The following is a 21,638-nucleotide window of genomic DNA, read 5'->3' on the forward strand; positions in this document are numbered from 1 at the left end:
CGGGTTCATGGGTCATGGGTGGAACCACTCATGCAATGAGGAACTCCAGAGCAGTGAGAAACGGTTCAACACTTCTAACCTACAAACCAGAATGATGTTTCTGTGCACTGCACGTGGCCGCTTTTCGATCAATAGACCAGATGGTCTCGGTGAATAATTGTCTAAGAAGCTACTGGTTTACTGGCGTTTCATTCAAATTGTTAGCGTCTATGTTCGACCGGAGGTTTTATTGTGACAGAGAACGCTCACGAGCTCGAAATTCTCTCCTACAGACTGTAATATCTCGATTAAATTGCCATGTCTGAATTTATACCTTAATCAGGCTTCCTTGGGGGGTGACATTCCAAGGTCATTGAATATTTCAAGTCCTCTGTCATTATTAGTTGAAAATCACTCCAACATCTGGAAATCCAAAACCAAAGTGATGAGTTTATTCCATGTTGAAGGAAAGCTAAAATTTCATTGGCTATTATAGACCTTCAATAGCAACCGTTCAAAGTGAATCGTGCATACAAGCTTACGATCGATTAGTATTTCGAGCCAGAGAGAACACTTTCGAGACTGAATTGGGTTATTGAAAAGTTCGTTCGTTATAGATTACGGCCAAGTACCTGGGCCCAGGTTAAACTGGCAGCGAAACTCCACAAGCATGGCCAGAAAGCAGTAATGCGTATCAACTAACCCTCTCGTCCGAAGTTCATCTTGAAAATATTTTCATTTCGTCTTAAACGCAGGTTTGCGCATCTGTTGGATTGGTTCACTGAATCGAGAAAACACAGCAATTGGTGCTTGGCACAACACGAGTGACCACGTGATCAGTGAATCATTAGGAGCTTGGAACCAAAAGCGCATTACACGGCGTCGACTTAATACGTCACGGTCATCAATAAAAATAACTAAGGAGAATTAAGATACACCCTTGTTTGCCAGTAGATATGTGGAGATAAGGTCCTACACTTTGTGCACTGGAAGAAAAAGACAATATGAACGCAGTTACAGAACGGTGGAGAGTGGTTTGCTGCAAAACACGGCCGCCACTCTGAAAGTAAGGAAAAGAGTTAGGCATCACGCCTATTTGTACATGTTCCTTCAACTCGATACAATTTGTCACTACTTAGATAACATGAGTAGCTTATAATTAATTCATGCGGTATCATGGAAACTGTCCAGGGGAAGCGGGAATATTTGGTTCGAATGGTTATTCGGATAGGCTCATCTCAAAACATACGGCTGTCACATCGTACCGGTCACAGCCGAGACGAGATCTATTCCCATCGGTTTCCCTACCGAAGGAGATACACCCGAAGACCATGTGACGTCTTTTACACCGTGCACTTCGAAAAGATTATCCGGTCGCTTCAAAGTGGGGTTCACGAATACTCAATTAAATCCCTACACCTCAAGGATAAACTGCCGGTCTGCGCTGAAAGCATGGTAGTCTACTCCTTCATTTGTTTTTGTACAGCAGAACACTTTGGGCTCGCTACGCGGCAGTCATGCCAAAAAGTCAGGTGGCATCACCCACTGACTACCGGATCGAAGAGGTCTATTACTGGCGCGTTGGTTCGAGTCACGTGACTGATTATAACAAAGCCTTCAGAATTTTGTACCAAGCGTCTACTAACCTACCAAGATCCGTTCAATATATGTGTTTGGCCACAGCTGAGGCGATCGCGATTCGCCAGGATCTGTGAACTCAGAAAGCGTTTTTGTACGGGCAAATGCCAAGTAGAAACCGAAACGTTTAATGCTTTTCCGAGACCTTTAGAACCGCAAAGTAAGGACAGATTCACTTCATTATCCAAAGTGGTTAACGGAGGTCGATGTCAATTGATTTCCTCATCAGAACAGAGAAGATGCCACGGGGTGTTTGCGCCTGGCAATAAAATGCCATTGTGATAAGGACGATCTCAATGTCATGGGTACCAACCCCCACGAATTCTGGCAGCGCCTTGATTACGTGCTTACTCGTATTCAAGAATATGGCTTCAGGGTGCGCGGAGAGAAATGCACCTTTTTCATGCGATCGATAAAGTGCCTTGGGTTCATCATCGACGAATATGGCCGCCGCCCAGACCCGGAGAACATCGAAGCCATCAAACGTATGCTAGCGCCAACAGACATGACATCCCTCGGGTCATTTTCCGGTCTCGTCAGCCACTATAGTTCGTTTTTGCCTGCTATGCATCGCCTCCAAGGCCCAAGTCACACGGATTTCAGTTTGTTCTCTTGCCTGCAAAACACTGAGTCGTTCACTAGCGGAGCACTTGCCATCATTAGCCGCTTCGACTCGTGAACAAGTGCGCGCATACATGCTGCTCACACGTAGCATTCCGAAAAACTGTTGAAGCAGTTTACCGAAGGAACACCAACCCAGACCGATGTTTTGATCAATCGTATCAGCGTCTTTTGTTGTGGCAAAGCCTAACCTGTGATTAGTTATGAGCTCCAGAGAGCTCACTGATTGCGGTGTGGACTTACTTACCGCAAGGGCCTTGGTTCGAACTCACACTCGGATGCTTCTGTCTAGGCTCGGGTAACCGGGCAGTTTCTCAACCACCATGTCTTCTTTGGTAGGCATGGCAGCTACGCATCAAAACGTGTTATGTATTGCTTATCTGTAGTAACGGTATTTTCTCAGCTTAGTTCTCGGTCTGAGCCTCCCAAGCTAGCGTTCATGTCGAAAAAACCACCAAAGGTCACAAGTTATATTAACGCCCAAAACGAAGTCAGGAACGCTTGTACAGAGCTTCGCATATATAGCGTAAGCGACAGTAACCTGGAAATTCTGACGCGCTCTGGATGCGCCATTGGCAACCGGCATTCGGCCAATACTGGCTCACGATTGGCTGTTGGGTCCGGACTTTCGACCAATCAGATCTCGGCTTGATGCCGAACCGGCAAGCGTCCCGAATTTTTGGCCAGTCTTGCGTGGGATGGGCTTCTCGGTCGCAGCAGCACCTGAGTGCGAGCAGGATTAGTGTAGAATTGCGCCTAGACTATCATTGGATGCAACCTATCAACCAGAGTTTTGAAGAACTGCTTACTGGGATATGCATTAAGTCATAATGACGGTCCGTACTAACTATTCCTTTGAGTAGGGAACTATGGCCGTATTGATATGATGACTCCAAGCCATTACCAACTAGGGCGGTCAGAACGTACGCGCGACAACTACGACAAATAACATTTGGAGAGACAGCCTTTCTGTACGAATGGCAAGCCGTTTGAGTGTTGAATACGGGTCATTGCGAAATAGCCGCAGGTATCTCAGATCCACTTGGAGGGAAGGAACAATGGAAAGTAAGTGGGGAGCTTAGGTAGCGTAGATGACTGTTGGTTTGTTCGCTGAATTGGTTGGGCCCACAGTGATGATACATCGTCACATTCTACACCGCTCCCTAACAACGATGAAACGTTTGCAATCGAATTGCCCAGTTCAGCGAACAAACCAACGAGCAAGGATAAGTTAAGAAAAGTTTGGCTCTCTAAAATACAAGGCCAGTTGCGGCAGATGAGAGAAAATGACGAGATCTAAATAAGCTAACCTGAAAACGGTATCTATATGTCATTCGCTCAGCTGTAGCACCCTTTCGGTGCCTAGTTGCCATGCCACCCGAAGGTTGCACGAGGAATTAGATATTGCCAGCTTGCCCAAGCTTAGACAGAGGAAGCTGAGAGGCACAGCTCGGGTTCGAACCACTCACCTTCCAGTCAGTAAATTCGCGCTCTAACCACTGAGCCATCTCGCCACTGGATATCAATCAGCGACAACCGAACCTCTGCGATTAGCTAGTAACTGTATTTCTTGGCGCATGACCATTTTCAGCAAGTCTTAGGTGTTACTTTTATGTGTTTGGACGTGTATTAACGAAACCATGCCTCGGCGAGTGCAGTTTCTTTTTGTCCACCGTGTGCCCCAGTGGCGTGTTTGAACTACAAGCAACTGATGATAAACTTGTACTTCACTGCATCAAAACAGAAAACAGTGCTCACACCTGGAAAACTGTGTATCAACTGTGGTAGACAAGTTGCTGTGAGTCACAGGGGGGAAAACGGCAACTACAAGGAGACCAACAACCGAGGAGACAACAAAGTAAGATGAAAGAGAGTAACAAGTAGATCACGATCGGGGGAGTCTGTATCACGGGGTCGGGGGACCCAAAAACAGAGGTCGGGGGGTTAGGCGTCCGATATTTGACCTTCCTTTTTGCTGATTGCATCAGGATTGCCAAGTTGCCCGAGGTCAGAGAACAAACGCATCCATGAGTCCAGGCTGGAGGGCTGCTGAAATAAAGAGGGGAGTATAAGAGATACATTGAACGCCTGGTTCACCCGTGCGATCGAGCAGGCGCCTACGACTAGCTGTCGTGAACGATTCATACTACTCATGAGTAAAACAAATTGGTGGTCGTCCCAAACAGCGGTTGTTCGATTTGTCGGTCCATTGAACTCACCCAGAGCGAGATTACACCTAGCGAACAGTTCCGGTACAAGAGAACTCCCTCGCAACGCAACTCGGTCCAAGAAATCCTAACGGAGAGTTACATGCGGCAAAAAAAATTTCGCCGTCTGAGGATAAGGCCGTGAAGTACGGATGTTTGTCAAGGAAGGGGGCAAAAGATAGCGATGACAGTAGTTGTGATATTGATGACAGTACACCCCAGCCGTGCAGCAAAGAAGACCTCTAACCGTTATTTTGTGAAGTCTCTTATTTAAGTATTCATATGGCTGGCAACTTCGATTTGTCTGGTGTGGGTAGAGCACGCTTAGCCATGATGTGCAGTTGGTTTTATCCTTTTAATGACCTCTCGAAGTTCACCATCACCGACAGCATGACGTCAGTGTTCAACATTGATGCTTCACTGCCGTTCAAGGTCCGAGGTTGTCGACTGCCAAAAGTAGCCCTGAGCTCAAATTCGATAGTCAGACTAGAAATCCCCTCGATGATCGCCCAGCAGCCAGCACAGACTTCAACTTTGATAAAATGCATCAATTGCACCGATTTCCAAATCAGACCAAGAGATCGCATCTGGGAGTAAACTAAAGGAAGGGCTACCGCATATTCAATGCGGATTATTCGCTCTGACGTGCAAAATGAACCGATTGGTCGCTCGCTTGTTCGCTGAGCTAGGCAATTTGATTGCAAACGTTTCATCACCAATCGAGGTGACATCATCAGTGCTTTATTGGGGAGCGTAGTGAATCATAACAATGAGTCAGTGGTTGTGCGTTGAGTAGCATTACGTGTGTGTTAATACACGTGCTGCTAGCCGGGAATGACCTTGATCGCGATGAGTTGTTCGCTCGGTCGGTTCCATTGGTTGCTCTGTTATCCTGTGTCCTCATTGGCCGATGCCCACGTGACTTTTGAGTTTGACATCCCCTGCCGTCTTAATCTGGTCGTGCTGGAGTGACCTTTGTCCTCGGCCCTTTATTGATTTGACCTCTTGTTTCTTTGTTTGTGAATCCAATATTCGGTCCTCCTTGAGTGTACTGGTTGAAAAGTTGATCTTTTGCATGTAAAGGTGCGTAAATTTGATCTAGTTCGATGCACCGGTTGATCGAATCCGTCGTGGAGTACCATGCTTCCAGAGATTCCCTCCGTTTGCAATCAAATTGCCCAACTCAGCGAACAAACAAACGACCGTCTACGCTACATGAGCTACCTATATTTTCCACTATAATGAACCAATTCCTCATGTTTGATTGTGCATGAAGAGCCAATCCATAAAGTTATTGATTTTTATGCCCCCTTGGATACGAATCAAGAGGATAAAGTTGTTGACGTCCGCAAACACAGCTTGCTTGGTATATTCGTCGAAAACCTATTCACATGCATTTCCCAACCAATAAAAGAGTCTCCGCCTCGTGGAATGTAAACCCGTCTCGGTCAAGTTGTACGGAGGATTGTACTAAATGACTGACTCACCTGTTTTGAACGTTCGGACTGCATGACAGGTTGTTCAGAAGGGGTGGCCGAAGAACCCGCCTCATGCTGCGGCATACCGGAAGAGGCAGTTGAACTGAACATTGAACCTGCACTATCCTCGCGCCTGTCTAACAGATGTGAGGGAAGTGCCGACGACGCACTCCTTTGAAACTCACTCCAAGGATCATCCTAAAAAACAAGATGTCGTGGTAAGTAACTCTGCCGGCTAAATTCCCATCACAACTCGCAACATATACAGCAGGAAAAACCGAATCAATTAGTTGTAAGGATGTTTTCTCTAGGGGACAACAAGCTACCGGATATGGGTTTAAATTTGCTATGGTGTAACGACGGATACTACTGATGAGGCATGCGAGTAGTATGTGTTTTCTTGTAATTCGCGCCCCCATGAGGTTTAGTACGGAACCTGCGGAAATGCATTCTAGGGTTCGTTTACAGCAGTCAATGAATATTAACGAAAGTTGAAGAAGATGGGTGAGGACGTTCAGTTTTTAAAAACAACGTGTGCATGAGATGTTTACTTTCTTGTCCACCAGTTTGTAACCGTTCCGTTGCTGCTTTGTAACACACAACCCTGCGACGAAGGGTTTTTCTCCTTAAACGAGTAGTTGATCGGTAGTGTGAAAGATGTGCATTCACTCAGGGGTCTAATAATCCCTAAACCAAGCAATTAAGCTAGCGTGGTGACCTCGAATGGTAAAGTATCAGAGAAAGGTTCATCGATATTTGAAGACGGCGGAGAGATTTTGAAGTTCCCAACCGGCGGTTCGCCCTATCAGTGAAAGCAGTGGATCCTAAAGACAAGAGGGACACTGCTATGTCACCAAAAGTAGGCATGACACAAATTGGCAGAGAAGTTCGACTTACACTTGACGCGGACATTAAACTCGAGTTGTTATCATTTGTAGAAAAATATTCAGACGAAAACAAATTTGATCCGAGGTTTATTTATTTGGGATGAGAACGCAAAGAGAGCTGCTCACACTGCTCTTCAGCCGCTCGTGATGATAATCGATAATCGTTCAGCTGTAGCGCTCTTTCGGTGCCTAACTGCCATGCCGCCCGAAGGAAGAAGGAGGTTTGGGATACTGCCAGGTTGCCCAAGCCTAGAGGTGGAAAGTCGAGAGGCAGAGGTCGGGTTCGAACCACTGAGCCATCTCGCCCCGGCTCGTGGCCAAACGGTTAATTGTTCAAGCACGTTTCGAAGACGATGAACACTGACAGCGATTCTAATAATAACGAGACCGAGATACATTGCGTCTCAGCATAGATTGCTTCACTGAAAGGATGACATCTTGATTAAAAAACGGCACAAGTACCGGTAGATGGTGAGGATTCCTTCTTTACGGTGACATTTCCCCTTAGGACCGGGAAGATGTTGTGACCAGTAGGAACAATCTCAGACGTCTTCCGTAATTATGTAATGGAAATGTAGCAATCTGCGAAAGTTTTTAGCATCTTTCAACCATTGGCGTTGCGCACTTGTATTGAGGAATAATAGCGAAATAGGGTTTCGTTCACGTCAAGATTAATCGGTAGGCAACACAGAAATTTTCAAATGAAAAGACAACGCACAATTACAGGAGGGATGTGAAATTTTGTGCAACGAAACTACCCTCGGCGATTCTACAGATACTGGGAAAAGCATGTCACTCGATCGACCGTTCGGTGCCTAGCTCCCACGCCACCGGAAGGAAGCACGACGGCCGACGTACTGTCAGTGTTGATTCCGCCTGCGAATCAACGGTGACCAGCGGTAACTTTCCTTGTTTTTTGACTACTCATGAGTAACGTGACTCGCATCTGTTTATTATGACGCCGTTTCGTTTCTTTGCTCGTTTTCTCCCTGTTTCGTCCCGGCTTAGGGTCTGTTTATGCCTCAGTAACTGATGTCAATACTTAATTTACCCGTCCGTCATTGCTTGCAAGTTCGTCTGGATTGCACCTATTCACGAGCGTCCACTCCGACCGAAAAGCGCGCCCACCGGGTATCGAACCCAGAGTCTGCAGACAGCAGGCGAACACGTTACCGACTACACCAACCGGACGTCCAACACAGCTGTTTATTTTGTATTATCCATGCATCACGCCTGCCAGATAGCCCCTGCTGAGCTTTGTTTTAAACGGCCGAAACCGCGCAATCTGACCTGTCGCGCGACACGAGCGGCTGCGTCGACACCGACCGAAAGACAGTCCCTCAAATCCCGAACGTACTGACTCCTGCGCCGTTACGGCCAACTCATACTGTCAGACTGCCCCGATATGTATGTTTGCACATCGTTTGGTACTTACTTCTTGTTGCCCCTACAGAAACCCGTGCTGTAACAGTGACTGCTTCCCGCTCCTACAGATTGCGTCATTGTTGATTGTACGTTTTCTTAATTCATGATGCTTACTAATTCGTTTTTCTGTAGAACCAGTTCCTGTCAGTCTTCAATATATCATCTACTGCCCCACGTCTGTCTGCTCCTATTGACTACTGGCTACGAACTGCGTATAATCTAATAGTCGCAATCGTCCTGTGAGATCCTTAACCGTCCGGATCTTACAGTCAGTTTGCTCAAGCCTAGTGTACGGACGCTAGCCGTCTTTTACAACCGAACACCACGTCATTTGGACGAATGTGTAACGTGCAGGAAACGGGCCAAACGAAGGCATGCCCTGATTGGTTAGGATGCCAACCAATTCGAGTCAAGCACCTTTGACTCGACGCTTCCCGCCCCCTCACGGGGATTCTGGCATGACCTTGTGAAAGACTCTGTGATTACCCTATAAATATAGATGTAATGATTGTCCTTTTGTCTCCAGAAAGAGCTGTGTGGAGCTACCATGCTTTTTGACACACCATAGTGGGCGGAGCGGGAAGCCAAGGGACTGATACAGAGTTGCATCATCGTCCATCATAACAACACCTAAACAGGAGAAGTCGGGATGCGGAGTTGGGTTCAAACCAAGGACCTTCCGCTCAGTAAGTTCACCCCTTAACAACTGAGTCATCTTGAGCTTTCAAGCCAACTCAGGTCAAGAAGAGCCCTATAACGTGGCGGAATAGTGCTTCAAAAGCAACTCCGGTCCTTTTTGTGTGACAAACCCTTTGTCAAACTAAGCCGATGTGATGGAATATCGAGTGCGACTTTTCTTACTGGGAGGTATGTCGGGAATCAGAACGTGTTTCAAGCATGGTCGCGGCGCTTGGAGTGGGTGCAGGTACTTTCTCCAAGGGTTGCATCGAATAGAAAACCCTATACCGCGTCTTTCTCCTTGAAAATTAAGTAAGTAGTGTACCACGATTGAGCTCGAGATGTGCTGTGATTCACGAACGGTCGCGCAACTCTGTATCGGTCCTTGGCTTCCTGCTCCGCACAGTATGGTATATCAAAAGGCACAGTAGCTTCGAACAGCCCTTTATGGAGACAAAGGAAATTGCATCTATAGGGTGATCATAGAATGTTCCACAAGGTTGTGGTGAAATCTGTGTGGGGGGGCGGGAAGCGTCGAGCTAAAGATGCTCGATGTAGATTGGCTGGGATTCCGACCAATCAGGTCATGCCTCCGTTTGATCCGTAGCCTGCACGTGACACAACCGTTCGAATGATGTGATAGTCGGTTATTAGGCACGGCTGACCTCCGGACAACATAGCTCAGTGGTTAAGGTGCGAACTTACTGACCGAAAGGTCCGTGGTTCGAACGCAACTTCGGCATTTGGATTGCTCCCGTCCAGGATTATGCAAACTGGCAGCTAGGCACCGAAAGGGTGCTACAGCTGAACTATGTTTCTTTTATTTTTTATACAAATCAAGCAAGATTTATGCGACCAGTCCTACGATCGTCTGAATTCACCCACAGAGGTGAAGCTTAGCAAACGAACTGTGTCAACTCCCCGCGTGTATTAGACGGGAAAACTCAGTAAGCCTGAGTTAGTTTCGGGTTTCGACAACACGAAACTACTATACGGAGTTTACAAATCAGTCAGAGAGCGTGCCAACGAAAGGCGAGAAATCCATCTACAAATTACATACCTCTGAAAACCCGGACTGAGTAGGTTGAGCTGGTTCCGAGTTGAACGCAAAAACGGATTTCCATTCCGCTTTAAATTCACTAGCACCAACGGTTTGTGAATCTATAAAAAAGAAACGGAGAGGCGACAAAAAAAAAACGAACCAACGGAAAGACAACCGGTTGATGGAAAGAAAACACGTCCCAAATACCTGTAGGTTGGGCCTCGGTTTTCGTCGAACTAATTCCGGATTCCGAAGCAAGACTTGGCAGTGCATTGTCGTCAGTGGAGAAGAGATCTGTGAGGAAATCTCGATGTTCCTCAGGCACACCACCGACAGAACGACTGATGAGTTCTGCGGATGAAAATGAGAATGGATTAGCAGGTGTGGTGAAGAAAGGACAACAACACATGCATTTCGATGCGCTTACACTTTCGACTACACACAAGCTGGACAACCCAGCAAATGCTACATTGATAACAAGACCTTGAGGATCAGTCAGACATGCACCGATTGGGTCAAACGGATTCCAAGTCGTCCACGACAAAGCATCCAAGTTCAGTAGGCTCAATACGTGTGTGTAGTGGAAGGACAAGCTCCTAATTTGGAAAGTATGTGCATGTAGGGTTTCAGCGGATTGGGAGTTGATCAGGTGGCTGTTGATCTGTTCGTCGAGCTTGGAGTTTGGCTTGCATCTCAAAGAAACCCTTAAACACGGAGACCTGTGCACTCTCACAGATCCAACCACCAACAGTACTAGAACCGATTCAGACTGGCAGACGTGTGAGAGTGTACGGAGAGCTCTCCAAAAGCTTCCGCACACAAAGCGGGTGACCGTCAAGGATGCCCACTCTCTACATTCCCTTTCAACTTCCTGATCGATGAAATAATGAGACGAACGCTGGAGGGTCTCTCTCCACCTGGTGTTCAAATAGCCTGTAAAGAAAACCTTGTCGATCTGGAATATGCAGACGATATTGTTCTCATTTTCGAAGAGGCGGAGAAGGCGCAAGTATTCTTGGATGAACTGACCAAAGTCATCCCGTCTTTGGTATGCACTTTGCACCCACAAAGAGTAAGGTCATGCTTGTGGACGTGCAGTCACTGAACACGCCCCTTACAATCCAGGGAGAGGCACTGGAGGTTGTGGAGCGTTTTGCGTATCTTGGAAGTTGTATTAGTTCTGATTGTAGTGTGACAGATGAGGTGAATGCACGAATCTGCAAGGTTCGGGCCGCGTTTGCTAACTTGAGACATCTATGGCGTCAGAATGGTTTATCCCTGAATCTCAAGGGACGTGTGTATCAAACTGCAGTACGGATTGTTTTGTTATATGGCTGTGAGACTTGGCCTATTCGAGCAGCGGACCTGAGACGTCTTCAGGTGTTCGACAATCGTTGTCTCAGAACCAGATCTCATGTGGAATGGTGTCAACAAGTCCGTAATGAGGCAGTTAGAAAGTGCGCTTTTGTTTGTGCAACGGGTACTTCCATTGAAGAATGTGTCCAGCACCAGAAATTGCGTTGGTTGGGACATGTGTTATGTATGCCCAACCATCGTCTGCGGAAGAGAGTGCTGTTTTCCATACCCAATTCAGAGTGGCGGCAGCAGAGAGGTGGCCAACCCTTGATTTGGCAAAGGAGTATGATGGAGATCACGAAACGCTTGGGTGCTGTCGGCGCTACTGGCCTTCCATGATGGGGACCGCGCGATCCTTACTGTGACTGGTTGGGGGCACTACAAGATATGGCTGCCAACCGATGTCAGTGGCGTTCTTGTTGTCAGTTTATATCCAGATCTCCTGAATGAATATCTGGAGGTGTAGGCACATCGGGGTGATTGTGGTAAGCTAGAACTAAGTCCCTTCCCCTTCCACCTTTACTCTTTTGTTTACAATAAGGCTTTCAAATAAATCATGGTTGTACTGCAGTGAAGCATCGGTGTTGAAAACTGATGTCATGTTGTCATTGATGATGAAAGGACAATGAATAGGCACCATCTGATGAATACATATCCTTATATTATGTGACTTGTGGGATGGATGGAAACGAACTGCTTATTTGCTCGTGTGGCTCAGCTAAATTCAGCTACCCAACAAAAATAGGAAACAAGGCTACAAATGGAACCGGACATGAAATTCGTATGACAACATCAATAAGTGGGCTGTTAGAGTTTGCAAACTTCTTAACAACGACTGTTGGTGAGATGCACACTACTAGAGATGTTCACACTTGGTAACACAGGCTTGCTCTGCTCTCTCTCATCTTAAGTGACGAAATCTGAGAACTGGAAAAGTCCAAACTACTCACAAAATATAAGTAACTTGAACAAAAACCAAAACTGGTCCAAATGACCCATGGCTTGAGGGGCCGACTCGTAGCGGGTCACGTAGTGTGGACACAACAAAGAGACAGTATACGAGGGGGACAACAGATCGAGTGTGCACATGCACACTGAATTAGGAGAATAATCAAGACGAACAAGCATGATGTCGAATACGAGATGCTCTACCATGCTAACCTTCCATGGTCTTTGCAATACCGGAGCAAGGAACTAAAAGGGATGGGGAACAAACAAGTCAAACGAATTTGATGAGTAAAACGATCAGATTGACGGCACCGAACGAAGAGAATTCTACCGAAAATGTTGAAGTCATGCCTAAAGCCAAGATGGACAAGAAACATGCGATCCACTTAGTCCGGGGATTTCAGAGTGTGGTGTGTACAGACGGGGTTGAGTCTGTCGGAGAGTGAGGTAAAGTTCAATCCATTGAGACAGACGACCCCCGTTCATAGCTGTTCACTAAATCAAATTACTGAGTGGTTGTTAAACCGACCTTTCCTGTGGATCGCTCGTGGCACAACGCTTACCTCGAGAACCGTGAGCAAGAGTTTCGGTTGTGTCAGACCCGAACAATCCAATATCTTCGAGCTTCGCATCATCAAAGTTATCAGCTTGAAAAATTTCATCCAAGCGTCTGTCCAACTCCTCTTCTGTCGGTCCCTCCTTCTGCATGTCCTGGTTCCTAGAACTGGGACAAAAATAACAGGCTGATACGAACTGCTCATTCCATGAGTGGCGACGGGGATATGCGGTTAGTGCAGATGATAAGTGTAGGAGTAGCAAACGGTCTCACAAAAACAAAAACGGATGAACACAGACTATATAAAATATTAATTTAAACCAGCATGAAGCAGCACATGCATCAGGCAGATATGGTGTTGAAGGTCGTATGCACAACTCTCCCCAGAATACGGATAGGCACGAGTTACAATTACAACCGAGCGTGAGAGTGGAGGGAGTGCACCGTCACCACCGCAAACAGGAGAGCAACACCAGGAATTTTTAAACAGACACAGTCACGGATTAGTGTCAGCTGGGTGCATCGGGGAGATTACCGGGACTGCGGGCCGACACCATCACGTGGTGGTGGGGACGAGTCCAACAGGTCGTTTGTGGTCAACGATCTATAGCCGCCGCTGTGGTGATCACCCATTAGACCGGGTGGTGGCGACGGGGAGGTTAGTGCAGATGATAAGTGTAGGAGTAGCAAACGGTCTCACAAAAACAAAAACGGATGAACACAGACTATATAAAATATTAATTTAAACCAGCATGAAGCAGCACATGCATCAGGCAGATATGGTGTTGAAGGTCGTATGCACAACTCTCCCCAGAATACGGATAGGCACGAGTTACAATTACAACCGAGCGTGAGAGTGGAGGGAGTGCACCGTCACCACCGCAAACAGGAGAGCAACACCAGGAATTTTTAAACAGACACAGTCACGGATTAGTGTCAGCTGGGTGCATCGGGGAGATTACCGGGACTGCGGGCCGACACCATCACGTGGTGGTGGGGACGAGTCCAACAGGTCGTTTGTGGTCAACGATCTATAGCCGCCGCTGTGGTGATCACCCATTAGACCGGGTGGTGTGTGCGGATATCCAACTCCGCTCCCACTGCTATGATCAGATATCCGCTCATCAGAACTGACGAGGCAAATAAAGCACGAAGAAGAAGAAGAAAAGGGTAGCGGTGAAGGTCAGACGATAAAAGCATCAGATTAGGTTAACTTTAGAACTAGCTAGGATCGGAATTTTACTGCTCCAATTTGCGGCGATTAGTAGTGACTGCAAAGTAACGGCTGTCGAGATACATTTTCAGATATCTGTTGATTGGAAGCGATGCGTTTACCTTTCCTCGTCTCATCTAGTTGAGTACACAAAACTTCATTCTGTTAAGGATTTTAGACGCACCCTCAATGGCGCTCGTCCATCCAAGCTATTGCCTTCAATGCATAGCTCCTTTTCCAACCCCGCACTTGACAGCCCACCGACAACGCTGGATTTATGCACCAATTTACCAGCTCCCGCTTGCAATGCGCAGCTACCTCCCCCCCAAATCATCGGTGAACGAAACTGCGTCAGCTACAACCACTTGACGACGATTACGCGGTTCTTACAGCTGACAATGATTATGATGATGATAAGGATTTTAGACGTACGGATGTCAGTAATATCGTATCAATACCAAAGGGAAATGAGTGTTCCATCTCATTTGCTGAAGAAGACAATCACCAGAATGAAGCAGGGCGAACGCCAGCCAATCAAACCTTTCACACAATGGTCTAGATACCAGACTACGAAGGAAGTTCTGAAAAGATTCGTTCATCCGCATCCGAATTGAATATCTCCGTCCATCAGCCGTAAAATACCCTTTCGGTGACATACGGCCAGGCAGCGTAGACAGGAGCGATCGAGTGGCCCGGGTCGGGTTCGAACCACGTACCTTCTAGTCTGTAGTTCGCACCTTATAATTGATCGTGCTGGATAGACGTACTCAATCGACCCGGAAATCAGTAAACCACTAGGGATCTGTACTAGAGACTATGAGAACTCAGATGCAGCGAGGGCCAGAACAGGCGTACGTCATTGAACGAAAAGACGCGCATGATGCCCATCTGAATTCCGAAAGCAGCCTTGCATTCCTTAAAAAAAAACCATAACAGACTGGCTGACCAAGCCAGCGCCATAAAAAACTGTCAGCAAGTGTATAACCGTGTGTTCAAAGTACAGTCATTTGCATGCGGCTTTGTAAATTGTACTAATCTGGTATCTCATACAAAGGTGTCTATTGCAACGACCTCAAACTCAGTTCAACTATCACCTATCGGTTCTGGCGTTCGGATACTGGCTGAGCCTGGAGTAGCGATCGATCGGTTCAACGCACCTGATATCACCTGGTTCCGTTGACAAGTACAGGGGTATTCTATTTTAACAATCCAATCGTGAGTAGTAACTATGATCCAGGAAATACACCGATAAAAAACGCAGATCGCCGGGGCTTTAACATATATGACAAGTAAACTGAGTTCCAAACAAAAGCAAGGCAGTTGATAGCGCAGCGAACGAGATTCGACAATCGGAACAGCTTCGAGCCTTCATAAGCCTCGGAAAAGATGCAATCAGCCTTCGAACGTCAGTCTCAACAAGGATGGTCCCTTGAAATCCATCGTAGGTAGGGGCAACATCAACAACACAAAACAGAAACTCACAGCAGAGAAAGATGTTTTGGTGGCACCTACCTTTGAATACTGTCATCGGCAGCGTTATCTCCGTCATCCACACCAGCCAACCTTTTACTTTCTGGTCTGAGTTCCTTGAGCACCGAGAATTCATAGTACTGATAGCCTTTGAAGCGTTCCGCCACTGCAACCATTGCACTACAACCCCGAAGACGGATAGAACGATAGAGAGCAGTTTTACATATAAAACAAATGTCAAAGACAGACAACAGTGATATAAGGAGAACAACACGTAGTAGAAAAAAACTGGTGAACCGAACGTGGCGTTCGTGTTTGCGTTATTCTAGAAATTCAAAACTGCCAAATGAAGGCAATCAGTGGTAGCTGAGGAAGCGAAATTTCGAGCGAAATTTCATTAAACACTGAAATGATTCAAACATCTTCCGGAAGTGACCGGTTCTAAAGAATGGAACGCCACATCGATTGGACAGGTGTCGCGAGCTGGTTACGAAGCCAACGAAGGCGAACGCTGATTGGCTAGCCAATCAGGATCGAACGTTTCTCGCCCCCACATAAAGTCGTCAGTGTGACCTTGTGGAAAGTCCCTTGGTTACCATGTAAATGCATGTAATGATTCCTCACTGTCTCCGTAAAGGGTGGTCTCAAGCTACCGAGCCATAATGGGTGGAACAGGGATCTAAAGACCGGCATAGGAAATATCGTTTGCAGTATACAACTGACGACTGTGGTTTTCGAAAGCTCACTTCAGAGTGCTGTGAAAAGTGAAGCGAAACTGGTCAACTCAATAGGCAGTATGTGACGGCATGCAATGAATTCTGCAGACCGCCCAAAACAGACTAACCACATCAATTATAGCAAGTTCCAAAGTGCGATTTAATAGTGGGTGCGGCGCAAACACGTACAAATCACAACATATCCAGTACCTTCTTATCTCACCAACCTATTGGAGAACAGCTACATGAGGCTGCGATGATCAGCCAACCTATCCACAATTAGCGAACCAGTACGAGAACATACTGGTGGACTAACTAAACACCACGGTATGGGGGTTAGTTGGGAAGTGGGGCGTTAGGAAGAAACTGCAATGAGTCTCCCGCTCAGTCGAATTTGTACTATTATAGCTGCCCCGTAGGGGCGGGATGGCTCAGTGGATAAAGCGCGAAATTACTGACCGGAAGGTCCATCGTTCGACCGCGATCTCCCCTGTCTAGGTTTGGACAACCTGTCAGTATCCCAGCGCTCCTGCTTCCTTCTGGTGGCATGGCAGCTAGGCACCGAAAGACTGTTTGTTACAGCTGAACAATCTCTCCGCAGTTCAACTGGGTAGATGGGCGAGACACAAAGGCGCTTCTCTTTGATTGGATACATTAAGAGGACACCATCCCAATGCATAAATAGGCAGCTCAGTCCAAAATTATCCGACTTGGTGTTCGGATGGTAAAAAGGGGGAGACATCGGTAATGGATGACGGATGAATGTGCGACTGTACAAGACACCTCCAACCTACCTTGACAACAGTAACTACCGATGCCGCTCAAGGTGGGCCAGTAGAGCGTAAAACCCTTCAAAAGTGAGTCACGCCTTCATCACCAGGCCTTGCTACTATCAGCCACGGTGCGTTGAGCCACGAAAATCGCAGCCAGGATTGGCACTAATGAAGATTAAGGGGTGGCAAAGCTGTTTGCCAGAGCAAGGGTACGAATACGGAGCATGAAGTGCTCAGGCAGAACAGAAACCCTCGAAGGAAACCACGGAGAGTGCTGACTTTAAGTTGAAGTGAACATTCGACTTGCAAACTCATCTGGAACCTAGCTGAATCGGTCGTTTATGACGTTCTTCTTCTATTGAATGTGTTGCACCCGGCTGTCTTATGTTCCGGCCGGGTTCCACGCGAGTCTACCGTCACAATGTAAAGTTGACGGAAACCCGAGGACTGCGCGGTTTGGAACGGCAAAAGAGGTTGATGTCTTCCGAAGAGTTTTCAGCAAACTTGTGAGTAGTATATTATGTTCTTTGCACATTTATTATTTATAAAAAAACCGACCAAGATGCCACATGACCAATCAAGAAAGCGACGTAGTTTTTGAGCACTCAATGCAGGCCTGAATCGATTTACCATTATTGAGCGAAGTATACCCACAGGTGGATTGAGAACACTCGGTTGAGTGAAGCGATTCTTTTCGGTGTCTCGACGTCAGATCCTGACATACACATACGTAGTTCCAATCCAACCTACACATAAATGTTCGCATAGTAAGAGGGTGTCATATCAGATGTTACGAGTGCTGGACATGTTCTGATCGGATTACCTGGGATCAGGTGGTGAGTCAGGGTCACGAGGGGTCATCATTTGACCTTATGACGTCCTTTGGTCAGCGATAGCGGGACAGAACTGGCTACCCAACGGTTAGAAGGGAATTGGGATCAGACGCTTTCACTTTGAAGAAACCGTCTATATGGGTGGATGGTTTGTGATAGAACCAGGGTGGAAGAGCACGTTTCAACTCTGTAGCCTTTCTCAGTTGGATGCTTGTTGATTGATAGCGTGATTGCCGATTCGTTCTACGTTAAATGAAGGTCATTCAGCTGCGTAGAAAGTCGATGGGAGTCGAGCCTGCTGGTAAACTGCAATTGGACTGCCAGATGTAATGAGGTTCGGTAAAATTGATGCTGATCAGTCACAGTGCCTTAACGGTCAGCTGTCCTGCATTAGGAATGATGCAAAAAGTCCACTAGGATGAACACCGGTGTATAAAATCCCCCAAATAAACTGACTTCTTTGGTATTTATTGCTCGTTTGGATCTGGTTTCAATGAAAAGGGTCGGGTCAAATACAGACTGGTGCTAACAGAAGAACCAGCTGAATCCTAGTTAAATCTTTTGCCTATGAAGGTCCCCAGGATAGAAAACTCAACCTACACGAGGAAATGGTCTGGGATGAAAATTAGTCCTGCTCAATGGAACAAAGTCTGGACCCAAAAAGCATTTGTGCTGCACCGGACGAAAACCTGTGAAATTTAGGTACTCTTTAGTCCGAGCTGCTTTCCTGTCAACGACAGACATGTGAATTTCATGCAAATGAAACAAGTGACCCTGAATTTTTTCCAGTTTACTTCGTTTTACCGATGAGGTAAACCTAACCCGCAACAGTGTTCTTATCAGTGACTCATTCTGACTGATGCGGGGGTGGCAAAGCTTTCCGGAAATCATTCTCCTGATTGCTACTTTTCTCCAAAAGATTTACGTTGGTATGTTGGATCATTCAGCTAGTTTTGCGAAAAAACATGGTTCAGCTGTAGTACTCTTTCGGTGCCGGGGGGATGAGATATTGTCAGGGTGGCCGAGCCTGATGCAGAGGTCGGATTCGAACCAAGGACCTTCCGGTCGATAAGTTCGCGCTTCAACCACTGAGTCACTCCGAGCGAGAATGAGCATTACGTAAGCAATTTGTGCAAAGCTCCGAAATGGCTGTATGAGAACTCGAACGAAAAATGGAGTCTCATTAAACCTCTTCAGGACATTCATCATTTTCCTAATTGTATGTGACCCAACAACAAGATGCAGTAATGTTTGATGAACGTCATTGGAAACCAAGCAGCCATCGACCGTTTTCCAGGCTACCCGGTTGTTCACTCAGTCAGGTAGGTCTTATGGCCCATTTACGTGCGTAGCATCTCCGGTCGCGAAGGTTTATCTGTGTGTATACATCAACAACGTTTGGGTTGGTGACCCTTGTCTTAGGTCAGGTGGCAAAACTGGAGTGCATGAGCGCACAGACTTAATGCAAACCGACATTCTCACCTGAGGTGCGTTCAATAAAATAACTGGATCTGTAATACAGGTAGATAAATGTTGCTGGCTTATCTTTCAAAGCTGGCTAAAAAGCTGGTTAGCGAAGGAAAACGGTCGACGGATTGGTGCGACATGGATCGATGCGTTGTATAAGAGTGATTCTTTGTAATGCACTACTCTTCGGCAGCCCACGACTGGTTTCGCCCCTCTTGGGGCTCATCAGGTAGGCGCAATCACCGAGTTTCCGTCAACCTTATGTTCTACTTGAAACCAAACTGGATGAAATTAGCGAATATACATTCATTTGCAAACTGATTTGGTTGTTCGAGAGACTCACCTGGAACCCAGCTGAATCTCTCGGATATCGTAACGACTGAAACATGAGGCGGCCTGGTGCAGCACATTCAGTTGCCTGGGAATATCAAAACCGAGAGATTCAGCTGGGTTCCAGGTGAGTCTCTCGCAAAACCAAATAATTTGCAAATGAGTGTATTTCGAAAATGAATCTTGCTTCAGGAGGCGGCTGAACACGTTCTCTTTTACCATGATCCAACATTTAATGACACACCATCACTACACGTATCCTGATCTCTAATCTGATCTATCGATCGGACCTGTATACTCTGACCAACGTGGTACGACAGACGGGCATTTCCAATTATAGCTCGATGGGGTATGGAGGCGCACAAACTGTCATGATCACAACAAGGTCTTTGTGACCGACGTCTTGAAAAGCTGGGGGCGAGATGGCTCAAATGGTTAGAGCGCGAATTTGCTGACCGGAAGATCCGTGGTTTCGAACCCGACCTCTGCCTCTCGAATTCCCCGGTTTAGGCTTGGGCAACCTGGCAGTGTCCCAGCCCTCGTGCCTCCTTCGTGAGGCATGGCAACTAGGCCCCGAAAGGGTGCTACAGCTGAACGTTTTGGGCTGCTTAGCCCGACTGATAATTGAGCTAGCCTCAGTCCCATCCCGAACAACCAACATGTGCAAAGATGACCGTCAATCTAACTCCACCAACCACATCCGAATTCTTGGAATCTCAACAAGGAAACAAAGAACCATGTCCGGATGAACTCTTTCCAACACAGTTTGCAGATAGGGTGCAGCACGAATGAAGCAACATGGCGCAATTGCGGGTGTTGCCATCGGTGATTGTGAACCTAACCGGACTCAACACTACTCAACGTGCTCCTCTCGACATCGAAAGTAGATGATGAGGTCATTCTGAATTTTTAACATAGCTTTCGACCTGCAAACAAATTCAACCTATACTGAAGGGTCCAGAAGCACCGTAAAGCTGTTTTGTCCTTGTCTGGACTCATCAACAGCACGCATCTGAAAAGGATTCGAACCCGCGAACTTCGCGGGAACCATTCAGCCAAGAATGACCGACTGACATTTAGGAAGAGACCATCACTCAAGGAGTCAGTGAAAATTAGGTTGCGTGGCGTGAACTGATATATCTTGTCTGAATCCTGGTGGCTGCTTGGAAGAAACGGATTCGCCGTCCGTAACCTCTTCAAACAGCGCCATCAAATTGAGTGGCAACAAAGTTGCAAACAGACCACTGTAGCCGTCAAAGAGCCTGACGCTGCACAATCGCACCGTTCCAACAAGAGAGTGGCACAGATGAGTGGTCATTGAGTCGTACAATCACATTCGGAACACTGTGGCGTTATGGTCGCTCCGGAATCAAGACAGACCGTACACATGTATGTATTCGGCGTGAACGAGAACAAAGATCGATAGCTAGCGACAATAAAGACGAACCAGGCGAAGCCGACAGTGAGAACTAACGAAATACAAAATCAGTCGGAATCGGCAAGAACATTGAGCGACTGGATCGAGTGCGCGGTGAGCAGGGTCACGAAAACACCATATTCTCAATGCACGCTACAAGCGAAAAGGGTAAAATGTCTCTGTTTGGTGTAGTGATTTTGCTCGTGGGATTGTTGTGGAACCATCACTGTGGTTTAAAGACAACGGTCGCGAAATCAGCAAAGCAAAAAGAAGTTGAAGTCAAGTGATTTCAGGTGACAAATGAAAGTAAATTGGCAATAACTCGGAAAATAAGCAGTTTTTGGGGATACTGACATCCCCAACACCTCCCCTTGTGAAAAAATGTCAATAACGGGTTATTCGGGAGTCCATTTGAAAAAGAGTGGCTTGACGTCGACGGCGATCTGTCCACCTTCTTGGTAGAAGGCTTGGCTCACTGGTTGCTGTGTTCCGTGTTGCCGGCTGCGCTGCATCAGGTGTGGTGGCCTTCAGTTCAAAGGTGTCAAGAAGTATGTCGAGCGGGAGTTCGTTCTGGGGTGCCGGTCGCTCTGAGAGATGGCATGGA

At 46.8% G+C, this 21,638-nt stretch overlaps 1 protein-coding gene across 1 annotated transcript in view; it reads right to left on the reverse strand.

The window, feature by feature from the left end:
• Window positions 1–3,991: 3,991 nt before the first annotated feature.
• The window catches only part of T265_05679 (hypothetical protein), a gene marked incomplete at both ends in the record, with an annotated part of 44,782 nt that continues 27,135 nt past the window's right edge, over window positions 3,992–21,638 (reverse strand). The window contains 7 exons of the mRNA XM_009170744.1: window positions 3,992–4,287; window positions 5,933–6,121; window positions 9,974–10,074; window positions 10,163–10,306; window positions 12,823–12,983; window positions 13,778–13,945; window positions 15,541–15,678. Of these exons, the coding sequence (XP_009169008.1) occupies window positions 4,183–4,287; window positions 5,933–6,121; window positions 9,974–10,074; window positions 10,163–10,306; window positions 12,823–12,983; window positions 13,778–13,945; window positions 15,541–15,678 (1,006 nt within the window). The remainder of the gene's footprint in view (window positions 4,288–5,932; window positions 6,122–9,973; window positions 10,075–10,162; window positions 10,307–12,822; window positions 12,984–13,777; window positions 13,946–15,540; window positions 15,679–21,638) is intronic.

This window comes from Opisthorchis viverrini (assembly GCF_000715545.1).
Source record: "Opisthorchis viverrini unplaced genomic scaffold opera_v5_111, whole genome shotgun sequence".
NCBI lineage: Eukaryota > Metazoa > Platyhelminthes > Trematoda > Opisthorchiida > Opisthorchiidae > Opisthorchis > Opisthorchis viverrini.